The sequence below is a fragment of the Vanacampus margaritifer genome, chromosome 1 (assembly GCF_051991255.1).
Source record: "Vanacampus margaritifer isolate UIUO_Vmar chromosome 1, RoL_Vmar_1.0, whole genome shotgun sequence".
Taxonomy (NCBI): domain Eukaryota; kingdom Metazoa; phylum Chordata; class Actinopteri; order Syngnathiformes; family Syngnathidae; genus Vanacampus; species Vanacampus margaritifer.
In genome coordinates, this window is record NC_135432.1 from 37964237 (window position 1) to 37976547 (window position 12311).

The following is a 12311-nucleotide window of genomic DNA, read 5'->3' on the forward strand; positions in this document are numbered from 1 at the left end:
TATTATTAGCGATTACTATTCTCGTTTGTCGCAGTGGAAACTGTACACGGCCGATTAATATTTAGCGAGGGGGGGGGGGGGGGGGGGCAACGGCCCAACGTCATGAAATGCACAAAATTCCTGATTGGAATCCATCCGGCGTAATGCTGCGTGCTGCAATCCCCGAGACCCCTCCCCTGTGCTCCAGCCTCAAACTGCTTCCCGGTGGGTACAATCGAGGCTTCTTTACTATCACTGCCTCCAGCGGGAGTCTCGTAATTGGCCGCTTACCTTGCAAGCAGATACTGTGTCAAATATTTCCCACAATATAAACTGTTCTTACTTTGCTCTAAAATCGGGAGATTAGCGGGAGAAATGACTGATCGGGAGTCACCAATGAGATAGGGTTGAAATCCGGAGTGTTGGCAAGTATGTGGGACTGTCATTAAATGTCTGACATTTTGAAAAGATATGAGCAAACAACTTTTGTTTTTGTGGCAAAACAAACTTGATAATATTTGACCTTCAGTCTCTTTACTGTAGATGAAATACCCAAGTTTGAAGTCGATCGAATAAAATCTAAAGGATGAGTTTAAAGGCAGAAAATGAGGCAGTATTTGAAACTAAATTAAAAATGGCGAACTTACAGGGGTTTGGCACCAAAAGACTTCTTTATAGGTCTTGGGTTGTTACTCATACCTCACAGTTTTATTAGACCTATTTGAAAGATACAGCCTGACCTGCTTTATTTATTTTTTTAGGGATCACTACTGAGCCTTTTTTTTTTTTTACTCGCGCAGTATGGATTTATTTATTTTTGCAAAATTGTATGCAAAATGTCATGAGTTTCCGAATAATGACGAGGCCCAATACATCCGCGCCACTACATTGAAGTGAAATTCTGCTTGCTTGTACACTTATTGCCAGACCAGACTTTTGAAATTAGATTAACAGCGATATTTTTTTTTTTGTCGCACAGTGAGAGTCACATGTTAACACTGCACGTTAACGGTGATAACGGGCCAGCTCTATAAAATATATAATAATATATTTCTAGTTGCCTTTCCTAGCACTGCACTGCACTTAAAACACTGAGGAATCCCATAAAAACAAAGCAAAATGTGTGCAAGTAAGATGAAGTTTGCAGATCAAAAGGGATGAGTTTTTAAATGGGACTTAAAATTCTGGCGCAAAATGGTATCTTGGAGAGATTGCAGAAATGAATTCCATTGATGAGGTAGAAGCTGCATGGGTGAAAGCTCTGGACCCAAGAGGAAAAAGCAGGCTGGAGGTACAGTCCAGTGAAGAGCAGAAAGAAGGAAGAACGGAGAGTGTGATACAGGAAAGGGGGGTACCAGGTTATTGAGTGAGTTGAAGGTGAGGTGAAGGATCTTGTATTTGATTCTCTTTTTGACTGTAGCCAGTGCAGGTTCTTAATTATGGGGACATTTTCACTGTGAGTGTTGTCCACGCAGAATTCTGCAAACAGATAATTAGATTATGTCAGTGCCAGCATGTGATGTGGCACTGGGCATGTATTCCTCACATTGACTTTTACCTCATTTTAGGTGTTTAACAAACTTCACCACATCAATGACCTGGTGAGGAAGAGCGACCTCAACCAGGGAAAACATGATGAGGATCATAGAGTTCTTCACTCCTCTGACTCCAGTGTGGGGGTTGTGACCCAGCAGCTGTCCAAATTGGGACCCCTAGAGGACACCTACCAGCTACCTATAAGCTCACTCCCCACTCCTTCATTCTCTAAGACCTCCTTTCATTCTTCCATACCTACTCCCCCACTCCCTGTTCACTACTCCTCTCTACCACTTCGCCCATCCTCCCTCCGTCCTCCCTCTTCCTTCTCTTCCCTCCCTCCTTTCACATCCTCTCTCCATGCTTCTTCCTCGTTTGAGGGTCCGTGTGAAACAGATGATAGTAGAGGTTTCTCCCAATATGACCTTTCTGCTGGGAGCCAGTTCAACTCCAAACTGTTATCCGCACCTACCAGAGACCAGTACCAAAATCGAACTGGGCCCACAAAGTCCCAGTCCAGGGAGCCTTCTGAGGACCAGTACAACTTTCATGACAGAATGGGACCTGGTCTCTCACATAGGCCTCCTAGTGGCCCTCGGAGTGGAGTGGGACCAGGTGTATCAGAAATCTCGTCTCCTCCAGGTCCACTCCAGTCATTGTGTCCCCAAACCATAGGTAAGATTACAAAGATTCTCTGAAATGATATCCATCAGTACATGCCTCACAATACATCGTCATGTTTTGGTCTGCACTTTGTGGGTGACCAGATGGTGTGCGGCCTCGTCAGGAGTTTAGGGGTCCGGAGGAGAGTGAGGAGCTGGAATATCTTGCTGCTACGGGCACCTGATTGGTGGAGATAATGGGGGGAGAAAAAAAGTACATTCCTTTTGCGCAAGTTAACTATTATTTCGGACCAAGATACAAGTCAAGAATCTCACGCCACCACATGCTAAACCTGGATTAGGTCCAACTCGTGACTCACTTCACTTCTTGTCTGGCTTTCTGAAATCACAAAAAAAATGCATCCTGGAACCTCAAGGAAGATTCACATTCCACTGATTCATTCTTCTTGATTGATACTTTGACATTATCAGATTTTCTTGATGAATACCAAACAGGTGCTTTATTTTGTTTGAATTGTCAAAAATGTACAAAGTTACACAGACAAAAGACAATGACTTACTATAAGTGTTACACTGAGTGCTAAGTAATAACATGACCAAAATGTCATTCAATCTCTTGGACTCGTGCACTGAGCAACTGAACTGCCAGTGTGTTCTGCAACTAATTGTCATGTGTGGCCCACCATTAGCCACTGGTTTTGCTAATATTTTACATTTGAATCACAGGTGAGTGGTGTTGCAACATTGTAGATGTAACAGCCAATCACAAATTCCATTTTGGATCACATGAACTTCTCAACAAAAATTCGTTCTGGTTGTGAAGTGAGAACCATTTGGCCACGGCAGAGCTTTACCTTTACAGTATTGTGTTTTACAATAATACCTAACTAATGTTAGACATTATAAAGTACCTGTGTCTAGTGTCAAAATGCATGAGTGGTTTCACAAAAAAAAATTCCTTTCGGGTACAAAGATTCAGCCGTCCACCATCAATATAGTATGTAGATGCAATATTACTACTTAAGTAGATTTATAATTGTATATGTACAATATGCACTTGTGGCTAAAAAGCAAAGTGTGGAATGACTGTCACTAAAACGGGTATAGTCAATGAATGGGTGATCATTGTCAAGAGCCTCTCAATTACCCACATTCTCCTTAAATTCTCACCCGTTTCCTCAAATTGTATTTTTATAGTATATTTTATAGTATATCTAGATACTTTATTCATCAACAAGGGAAATGTAATCTCCCTTAGAGATAGGGTGATCGGTCATCCGAGAGGGACTCAGTGTCGAGTCGCTGCTCCTCCACGTTGAGAGGAACCAGTTGAGGTGGCTCGGGCATCTGGTTCGGATGCCTCCTGGACGCCTCCCTGGGGAGGTGTTCCGGGCATGTCCTACCGGCAGGAGGCCCCGGGGACGACCCAGGACACGCTGGAGAGACTATGTCTCTCGGCTGTCCTGGGAACGCCTTGGGGTCCCGTCGGATGAGCTGGCTGAAGTGGCTGGGGAGAGGGAAGTCTGGGCTTCCCTGCTAAAGCTGCTGCCCCCGCGACCCGACCCCGGATAAGCGGAAGAAGACGGACGGACGGAAGGGAAATGTACTGCTCCAGTAGTCTCTACAATGAAAACAACACAATGCAACGTAGACATGCCAAACTCATTTGCTAATAAAAATGTTAAATTGAAACATTTTAAATATCAAGAAGAGTAGCTAAAGATCTTAAAGCAACACTAAGGAACTTTCAGTTTTCGTTGATTATGGCGACGCCAAATGAACAAAAGCGGCATTGTTATGCCTGAAGGGAGACCACAAATCCTATGAGGACAACCGATTTGCATCGTTTTTTTTTTTTTTTTTGCTCACTCCAGGGAGTGAAATCTGGGTCAATGTCGATCCTTGACTGTCCTTTCATCCGGGGTAACTTTTGACATATGTCATAAAGCAGTCAGCACATTTGTAGTTTTTGTGTGGCAGTGTTCTTACCGTCCTCCTCAAAGTTGCTTAGTGCCAGTAAAAATGATACAGACCCCCTCAAGCCATGGCAAAGATACCATTCAACTAGTTTTAAGTCGGTTTCATCAGGAGAGTTATGAAAATATTCTATTAAGGTTGAACAATTCTTTAGTGCTACATTAAAGACATGAAAACAAAAAATATCAAGAATGTTTGTAATTGTAGATTTGAATATTTGTAAATTGTTTTTTTTTTATGACAAATAATAATAATAATAATAATAATAAAAAGTGCGGTCTTGAAGATCTGGAATAAAACATGGTTATCAGTGTGTGAGATGATGACAATTTGGTAATCAGTTGAGGAATGTGATGTTAGCGTTTTCCTCTCGGGTGCAATAGAAACGCTAGTGCATGCATGGCTTGGTATAAGGGTAGCAAAGGATTTCCTCATAGGTGGAGCAGGGCAGTGAATAGAAGCCTGTCACGGAAACGGCTTCCCTGCCACTGAGGTTGTGCTGTTACTTTTCCATGATGGACAGAAACTTGTTGAGCGTCCTCTGTGAAAACAACGGAGCATGCCTGTCTTCCTCTGGTTTGTCGAGGCAGGAAGCATCCCTTATCTTAATCCTGTCACCCAGGCACACAACCGCGTATGTACGCGAGGTTTGATTTTAAAACAAAACAGTATGTGCCGCACTTCAAAACGTGTTTCGCGTTAGAACATGAGTGGTTACAGTTTTCCCAGTCATAGCCTGGAAACCAGCAGGGAGTGCCGATGCCGCGGCATAAGCGGAAGTGAAGCCGCTGATGCCGGGGCATAAGCGGAAGTGAAGCCGCTGATGCCGCGGCATAAGCGGAAGTGAAGCCGCTGATGCCGCGGCATAAGCAGAAGTGAAGCCGCTGATGCCGCGGCATAAGCGGAAGTGAAGCCGCTGATGCCGGGGCATAAGCGGAAGTGATGCCGCGGCATGCCGGTGTAGCTAAATACGCTAGCCTTGCCCTTTACTGCGTAGACGCGCTACCATGTATTTTTAACTGCATTGTGCTGCTTCCTCGGGGCTCTGCCGCACGCGTGCCTTTAGCCGCTGCAAAGGCACTAGCCTGAATCAGAATAATATGCGCATATGCCTAATGTTACTCTGAGCCTACAGTACCCGGCTGCAGTATTCACTTCCCGATTGCTGTTTTCACCGGCAGAAAATGGCGGATTGCTTTCAAGACTCGCTATGCTAGTATGTAGCACAGTGAAACAATTAAAAACTATTAAGCCGGGTAAATGCGTTTATTTGGACGGTGGAATTAGAGGGACTACATCTGGACTAAATAACAAATCGCTGCCTCACAATTTCCGGCAAAAGCACCTGGTTAGCTGCCTAGCCAATTCGAACTGGCCGAGGAGTTGGCGAGCTAATACGAAACAGCGGCCCGAGACGCGAACAGAGCCTTGAAGTCAAACTTTTCGTTGGGTCTCTCCCCAACAAAGACCATTTGTGGTGGACTCTGACAAAAGCGACATGGCTGTTGAGCCTGTGGTGCTACATCCTCGCTGGAAGCGCGTCCTGGGTTGGAGCGGTCCCGTACCGCGGCCCCGCCACGGACACCGGGCCGTGGCAATCAAGGAGCTGATGGTGGTGTTTGGTGGAGGTAACGAGGGCATCGTGGACGAGCTGCACGTCTATAACACAGGTACCGGAACACTAAGTTGAGCGTTTACGCTTTTATGTGTGGGTGTTTTGTCGTGCTGGAGATTTGAGGTACATAACTTCAAGATGTTAGCTGTACTTCATTTTTAGTTGCCGAACGCTTTGTGACCTGCAAGTGATTCTAATGATAGTGACATTTTGCCGTTCCTATTTGTGGGAATGCTATTCGTGTTTTCATGAAGTTAGTATGTTTTGTGGTTCGAACTTTGAAGTGCTAGGCTAACTGCCGGTGGCTAATATGGAGGCATGAACTCCAAGAGAAATGGCGCGTTTTACTGAAAACAATGTCACGTCACTGTGACACGCCCCTTTACTTCTACAGACCAAGATTTCATTATTCCTCAGTTCTGTGAAGGCACAACAGTCCTTTCATATATTATTAAATATCTTGCTGTATGCAAATCACAACATTTTCTATAACTTTGTTTTTTCCTTCTTCACAATGTTACTATGTTATTACTGACTAGTTTTTAATTGTATTTGTTATTGGCCAGCATGAAATGCATCCTCTCAGCATACCCCCCTTACAGCTCCATGGGTTTCATATGTTGGTATCCCCATCCCCCCGTTTCTTCCCGGCTGACCTCCCCACCCACAGCTACCAACCAGTGGTTCATCCCTGCGGTGCGAGGGGACATCCCACCTGGCTGCGCTGCTTACGGCTTTGTGTGTGATGGCACCAGACTACTGGTGTTTGGAGGAATGGTTGAATATGGAAAGTACAGCAATGACCTTTATGAGCTGCAGGTGAGCGTTAGTCTTAATTGGTCGAGGCATTAAAAACTATCTTGTGTAAACAGTTACTATAATTAACATCCCCTTCAGGCCAGTCGCTGGGAATGGAAGCGTCTTAAACCAAAGGCTCCAAAGAACAACCCGCCTCCCTGCCCTCGTCTCGGTCACAGCTTCTCTCTGATTGGAAGTCGCTGCTTCTTATTTGGAGGACTGGCCAATGACAGTGAAGATCCAAAAAACAACATTCCCAGGTAAGACGCATCAATCGGTAGTCATCGGATGTGTTGGTTGATCTTTGAATAATATCATAGCGCAGCACATCAGAAGTCAACCAACAACACCAGGGTGACCTCGGACTTCTCCTCAGGTACTTGAATGACCTTTACTCCTTGGAGCTGCGTCAGGGCTCCAGCGTGGTCAGCTGGGACATTCCAGTGACATCAGGACAGCCGCCGTCACCTAGAGAGAGTCACACGGCTGTGGTGGCAAGCGGGTGTGGAAGCAACCGTCTGATTATTTACGGGGGGATGAGCGGCTGCAGGCTGGGTGACCTGTGGGTGCTCGACATTGGTGAGGCCACTGCCACGCTGTCACAAGTCATGTGACAAACGTGCAATAAAAATAAATGTGTGTCCTGATATCACAGACTCACTCGTCTGGAGCAAACCAGCGCTCAGTGGGACTGCCCCCTTTCCTCGCAGCCTGCACTCGGCCACCACTGTCCATAACAAGTAAGTTGGCTCAAACGTTTGGTGGGCTTGTTTGGCTCAAATGATCGTTGTTCCTGTCGCACCTCACTCATCTGTTTGTCTCACACTCTCTCCACCTGTGTTAGGATGTATGTGTTTGGTGGTTGGGTTCCTCTGCTGATGGATGATGTCAAAGTGGCAACACACGAGAAGGAGTGGAAGTGCACCAACACACTGGCCTGCCTCAATCTTGGTAAAAACAAAACACACATCCTTTTATTTTGGAATAGGAAGTCCTCAAAGTGTGTGAGCAGGTACAACCGATAGGGCCTGACCCATATGCATTTTTTTAGGCCGATACCGTTTTTTGGCGGGAAAAAATACAGATTAACGATTAATCTGCAGATTATTTTAAACTATATACAGTACAGGCCAAAAGTTTGGACATACCTTCTTATTCAATACATGCTTTATTTTCATGGCTGTGTACATTGTAGATTCTCACTGAAGGCATCAAAACTATGACAAAAATTAATGAACACATTTGGAGTTATGTACCTAACCAAAAAAGGTGAAAATAATAAAAAATAAATACATTAATAGACATCCTTTTCGCTGATTACTTTTTTGCACGTTCTTGGCATTCTCTTGATGCGCTTTAAAAGGTAGTCACCTAAAAGGGTTTTCTAATTGTCTTTAACTCTTTTACTGCCAAAGACGTTAAATGACGTTCTGCAAAAACCTACGGAGGAGCGCCAAAGACGTTAAAAGACGTCCTCCCATTTTTTAATTTTTTTTTTTTTGAAACGGGTGCTGGGAAGGCTTGCGGAGCTCTCCTGAAAGTTTTAAGCAGGTTTTTTGAGCCTAATGACTATTTTTGGCCCCTAGAGGGCAGCGATGACTCTCTTTTGACAAGATCGGGTGGGCGTCAGTAGAGGCGGAGCTAGAGCGTCGAGCAGGAGATGAGAATGGAAGACAAAGGAAAAATGGCGGCCGGTCGCGAGGAGCTCACGCCCGAGACGTTATTTTCAAAGACCAAAAGCATCGCTGAAAAAGCACATTGTTGACGACGATGATCATCATCGATGATGAAGATGAGGGTGACTCCGTGGTTGGAAAGCATTGACGCGGCAGTAGAAGACGTTAGATGGAGCTAGATGGAGGAGGGAACGGGCAATGGCGAGCGTTTGCAAGCAGCTCTACACTTACAAGACGAAAGGCATCGACCAACGCTAAAATAGTACATTGATGACGACGGTGATCATCCTCGATGATGATGAAGGTGAATCCGAGCTTGACGGCGAAATTGGAACCGCTGACGCGGCGGCTATGACGGTGTCGTAACGCGGAACGCAACCGAGCACGCACAGGCGGACATTCGATCGGACGACGGAGAGTGCCCCGAGTCCAATGCATATTCATCGGAGGAAGTGTGTACAGTCTGCTACTTGCTTTTTATTCCCCGGAAAAAAAGGCCGTCAAGAAAGTGTAACGTTTGCACGCAAAACGGACCAATGTGAAAGTGAAAGTAAACTGTTGTGCGCGTCCTGGCGTCTCCTTGCACGCAGGAGAGCGTTACAAAAGGAAAAACTGTATTTGAAACATCCACATAATTGTAAGTATCTGATGAAAGCTGAGAGTCCAATCTTTCATTTGGTAGTATGTGTGTTTCCATAGTCCAAACACAACATTTTCTGTGGACCTTGAAAGATCACTCAAAATGCTTAAATCGGCTGGCACTGGCGACAACCCGTTTTTGAAAACGTCTGGCAGTCAAAGAGTTAAGGAGTTCCCAGAGGTAAGAATGTCAAGAGTATGCAAAAAAGTAACCGGAGCAGAGGATGGCTATTTTGAAGAATCTATAATATAAAACATGTTTTTACTTTTCACTTTTTTTTTAAATTAAATACATAACTCGGCATCAGTTATCAGTTACTCATAGTTTTGATGCCCTCAGTGATAATCTCCAAAGTAACCAGTCATGAGAATAAAGTAAATGCATTAAATAAGAAAATGTGTCCAAACTTATGACCTGTCCTGTATAATGCATAAAATTAGCCCCTCACCCCCTATTCCTTTTCAATGGGCGTCACTTACGCTCAAAATTTCGCTATTAAGATTGTCTGCTTTGAATGACAAGTACATAGTATGACCTAATCAACAAATTTCATGAAGTATACAAAGGTTATTGTACAGATTTATGTGTCAATAATAAAACACATTCTTACTTGTTTAAAACTGCTGTAAACCATTAACCCTTTCTTTTATATAATTTTATCTTGTGTTATGTTCACAAGTCTTACTTACTGGGCTAACCTGGGACCTCTGGGATTGTGGTTCGTGCCATGTCATGTGGAAATTGCGTTAAGACAAAAACAAATCCTTGGATGTTTGCATCCTTGAATTTTGAGAAAAGAAAGTATTTGAATCCTTGAAATATCAACTTTAAATATAACTTGAAAGGACACTGACAAAATAAAACAAAGTTAAACAAGAATAGGATAAACTAAAATAATAGCAACTAAAAAAACATAAGAACAAATACAGTGGTACCTCGGAGTTTGAACAAAAGTCATTCCTGTGAAGTGTTCAAAGTCCAAATTGTTCAACCTCCGAAACATTTCTTCCTATAGGAAAAATACAGTGGTACCTCGGAATTTGAACATAATTTGTTTTTCTGGAATGTTCAAAGTCCGAATTGTTCAACCTCCGAAACATTTTTTCCCCATAGGAAATAATGTAAATGCAATTAATCCCTTCCCAAGCTCTAAAAACAGAAAATTCCTATTTTAATTTCTATTTGTTTTTTACATTTACAGTACAGTACAGTATTCAAACAATCAAAAAAACAATTTTTTTTTGTGGTGTGATGGCATCAGTGGATGATAAATGCTATGTTAATGCTAGCTTTAGTTCAGTGCTGAGTTTGTGTATTTTACATTGGGCATATTGTTAGACTACTAAGCGATCCTTGCGTGCGTTGTTTAACGTCATGCATGTTGAACGGCTAAGGGGGATCCTTGTGCCAGTATTTATAGAAGTAGTCACGTTAGTTACAACTGCTCAATAATCTCTGGTTCGTAGCACTGTATGTTTTTCTTTGCTGCCATTGGCCCTGGTGTCTTTCTTTGGGCCCATGGCGAAGAAAATTGTCATGGAAAAATCAAAGTGCTCTTGCGAGTATGGAGCACCTTCGGGAGTATTCACAATCTGACTGGAAATGAGCAGTGCATCGTCTCAACTACCGCAACGTGAGCATTCGGCATTGCTCGGCTTCGCTTGGCTACCCGTTTTCAAGGTATGTTCGGCTTAGCTTGCTTTGCTGTGGTCAAACTCCCAAAATGAGTTCAAACTCAGAGGCATTTTCAAATCCGAGACGTTCAAACTCAGAGGTTCCACTGTAATGTAAATGCAGTTAATCCGTTCCCATCTCCAAAAACAGAAAATTCCTGTTTTAATTTATATTTATGTAAAAAACATGTACAGTATTTAAACAATTAAAAAATACTTTACCTATTTTGTTTTGGCGTGATAGCATTAGTGGATGAAAAATACTGTGTTGATGCATGCTTTAGTTCAGTGCTGAGTTAGTGTATTTTACATTAGGTATATTGTTAGACTACTAAGGGGTCCAGGTTCACTCTGCTACCCGATTGCTACGTTCTGCTTGGGTGTTCATACTCAGAGAATGAGGTCAAACTCTGAGGCATTTTTTTAACTCAGATTTTTTGATCGAAGTCTGAATTGTACGAGTTCCGAGACGTTACAACTCTGACGTTCCATTGTATTGACTGTTTTTGTGCGTTTTGGCCTCTTGGGGGCAGTGTGGTGCCGTGCATCTATGGCGTACACACTTAAACTGATTACAAAAGAAAATTGTTTTCCACACATTGGGTAGAATTTGTGTTTGTGCCTTTGTTGTCTCACCTGTGGGTATGTGTGCCCACAGTATTGTTGTGGGGATATTCGTTATTTGAAGGAAAAATGCTCCCCAAGTCGATGCTAACTTCTGGTTAGCATTTGAATGGTATCCTCCCTTCGCTTTTAGCATTAGTGCTAGGCTAGCGATGTTTTAAAATGAAGCATGTTTTGTATTTAAATATACTGTGGATGTAATTCTCTACGTCGTGTGTTTAGTTTTACAGTTAACTCCAACTGCGGTGCCATTAAACACTTGGGGACAACAGATTAATCAGAATAACATACGCCACACACTTGCTAGTTGCTAATGTAAGCAAAATGGTACATTCCAGGGTACTTTTCACTTCACAGCCTCGGAAACTTAAGTTTTCTTCTATGATAACGTTTTAAGGGGAAAATAATCCGCCATTTGGCCCAATTGGCCGATTGTTTTTGCCGACGTTTGAAGGCCACTAACCGGCTGATTATAATCGGCGGCCGATTAATTGGTGGGGCCCTAATAACCAATCCAAAGCAGACACAAGTGTTCCACCTTAATAAGATATAATGGCCATCTGTGTGTACAGACACTCTATGTTGGGAGATGGTGCAGATGGACAGCATAGAGGAAAACATTCCTCGGGCTCGTGCCGGCCACTGCAGCGTGGCAATCAACTCTAGACTTTACATCTGGAGCGGGAGAGATGGATACAGGAAGGCCTGGAACAACCAGGTGTGCTGCAAGGACCTCTGGTACTTGGAGACAGGTGGGTGGCTGGTTTCAGTTTACAAGGTATCACAACGTCCCCTCACTTGTTTGAAGTAGACCCACTTGTGTGTCCTCAGAGCGTCCCAGTGCTCCCTCCCGGGTCCAGCTGGTGCGAGCCAACACATCGTCTCTCGAGGTCAACTGGGGACCGTCGCAGACTGCTGACACCTACCTGCTGCAGATACAGAAGTACGACATCCCTGCCACGTCTGCGGGAATGGCGGCTGTCTCCACAGCTGCCGCAGGAGCCAACTCTCTCAAGAGCTCTACCCCTGTTGCAGCAAGTTTGACCAACCAAACCCCCCGCAACGCGGTGTTCCCCTCCCCCACAGCTGCCGTATCTGCAAACACATTGGCAGTGGCAGCTGTTGCAAAAAGTCCAGGCAAGTTTGTTTTCGGTTCAGAGTTCCTTGCCA

At 43.9% G+C, this 12311-nt stretch overlaps 2 protein-coding genes across 7 annotated transcripts in view; both read left to right on the forward strand.

The window, feature by feature from the left end:
* Positions 1-4097, forward strand: part of irak1 (interleukin-1 receptor-associated kinase 1) — a 31688-nt gene extending 27591 nt beyond the window's left edge. For both annotated transcript variants that reach the window (XM_077553833.1, XM_077553829.1), the window contains exons 14-15: positions 1548-2190; positions 2283-4097. In XM_077553833.1, the coding sequence (XP_077409959.1) occupies positions 1548-2190; positions 2283-2362 (723 nt within the window). In that variant the 3' untranslated portion in view covers positions 2363-4097. The remainder of the gene's footprint in view (positions 1-1547; positions 2191-2282) is intronic.
* Positions 4098-5012: 915 nt separating this feature from the next.
* The window catches only part of hcfc1b (host cell factor C1b), a 71973-nt gene continuing 64674 nt past the window's right edge, over positions 5013-12311 (forward strand). For 4 of the 5 annotated variants that reach the window (XM_077553776.1, XM_077553805.1, XM_077553797.1 and 1 more), the window contains exons 1-8: positions 5013-5785; positions 6401-6549; positions 6628-6788; positions 6905-7107; positions 7184-7268; positions 7373-7479; positions 11714-11893; positions 11973-12278. In XM_077553776.1, coding sequence (XP_077409902.1) covers positions 5614-5785; positions 6401-6549; positions 6628-6788; positions 6905-7107; positions 7184-7268; positions 7373-7479; positions 11714-11893; positions 11973-12278 — 1363 coding nt within the window. In that variant the 5' untranslated portion in view covers positions 5013-5613. The remainder of the gene's footprint in view (positions 5786-6400; positions 6550-6627; positions 6789-6904; positions 7108-7183; positions 7269-7372; positions 7480-11713; positions 11894-11972; positions 12279-12311) is intronic. The other variant, XM_077553786.1, reaches the window with a different exon arrangement.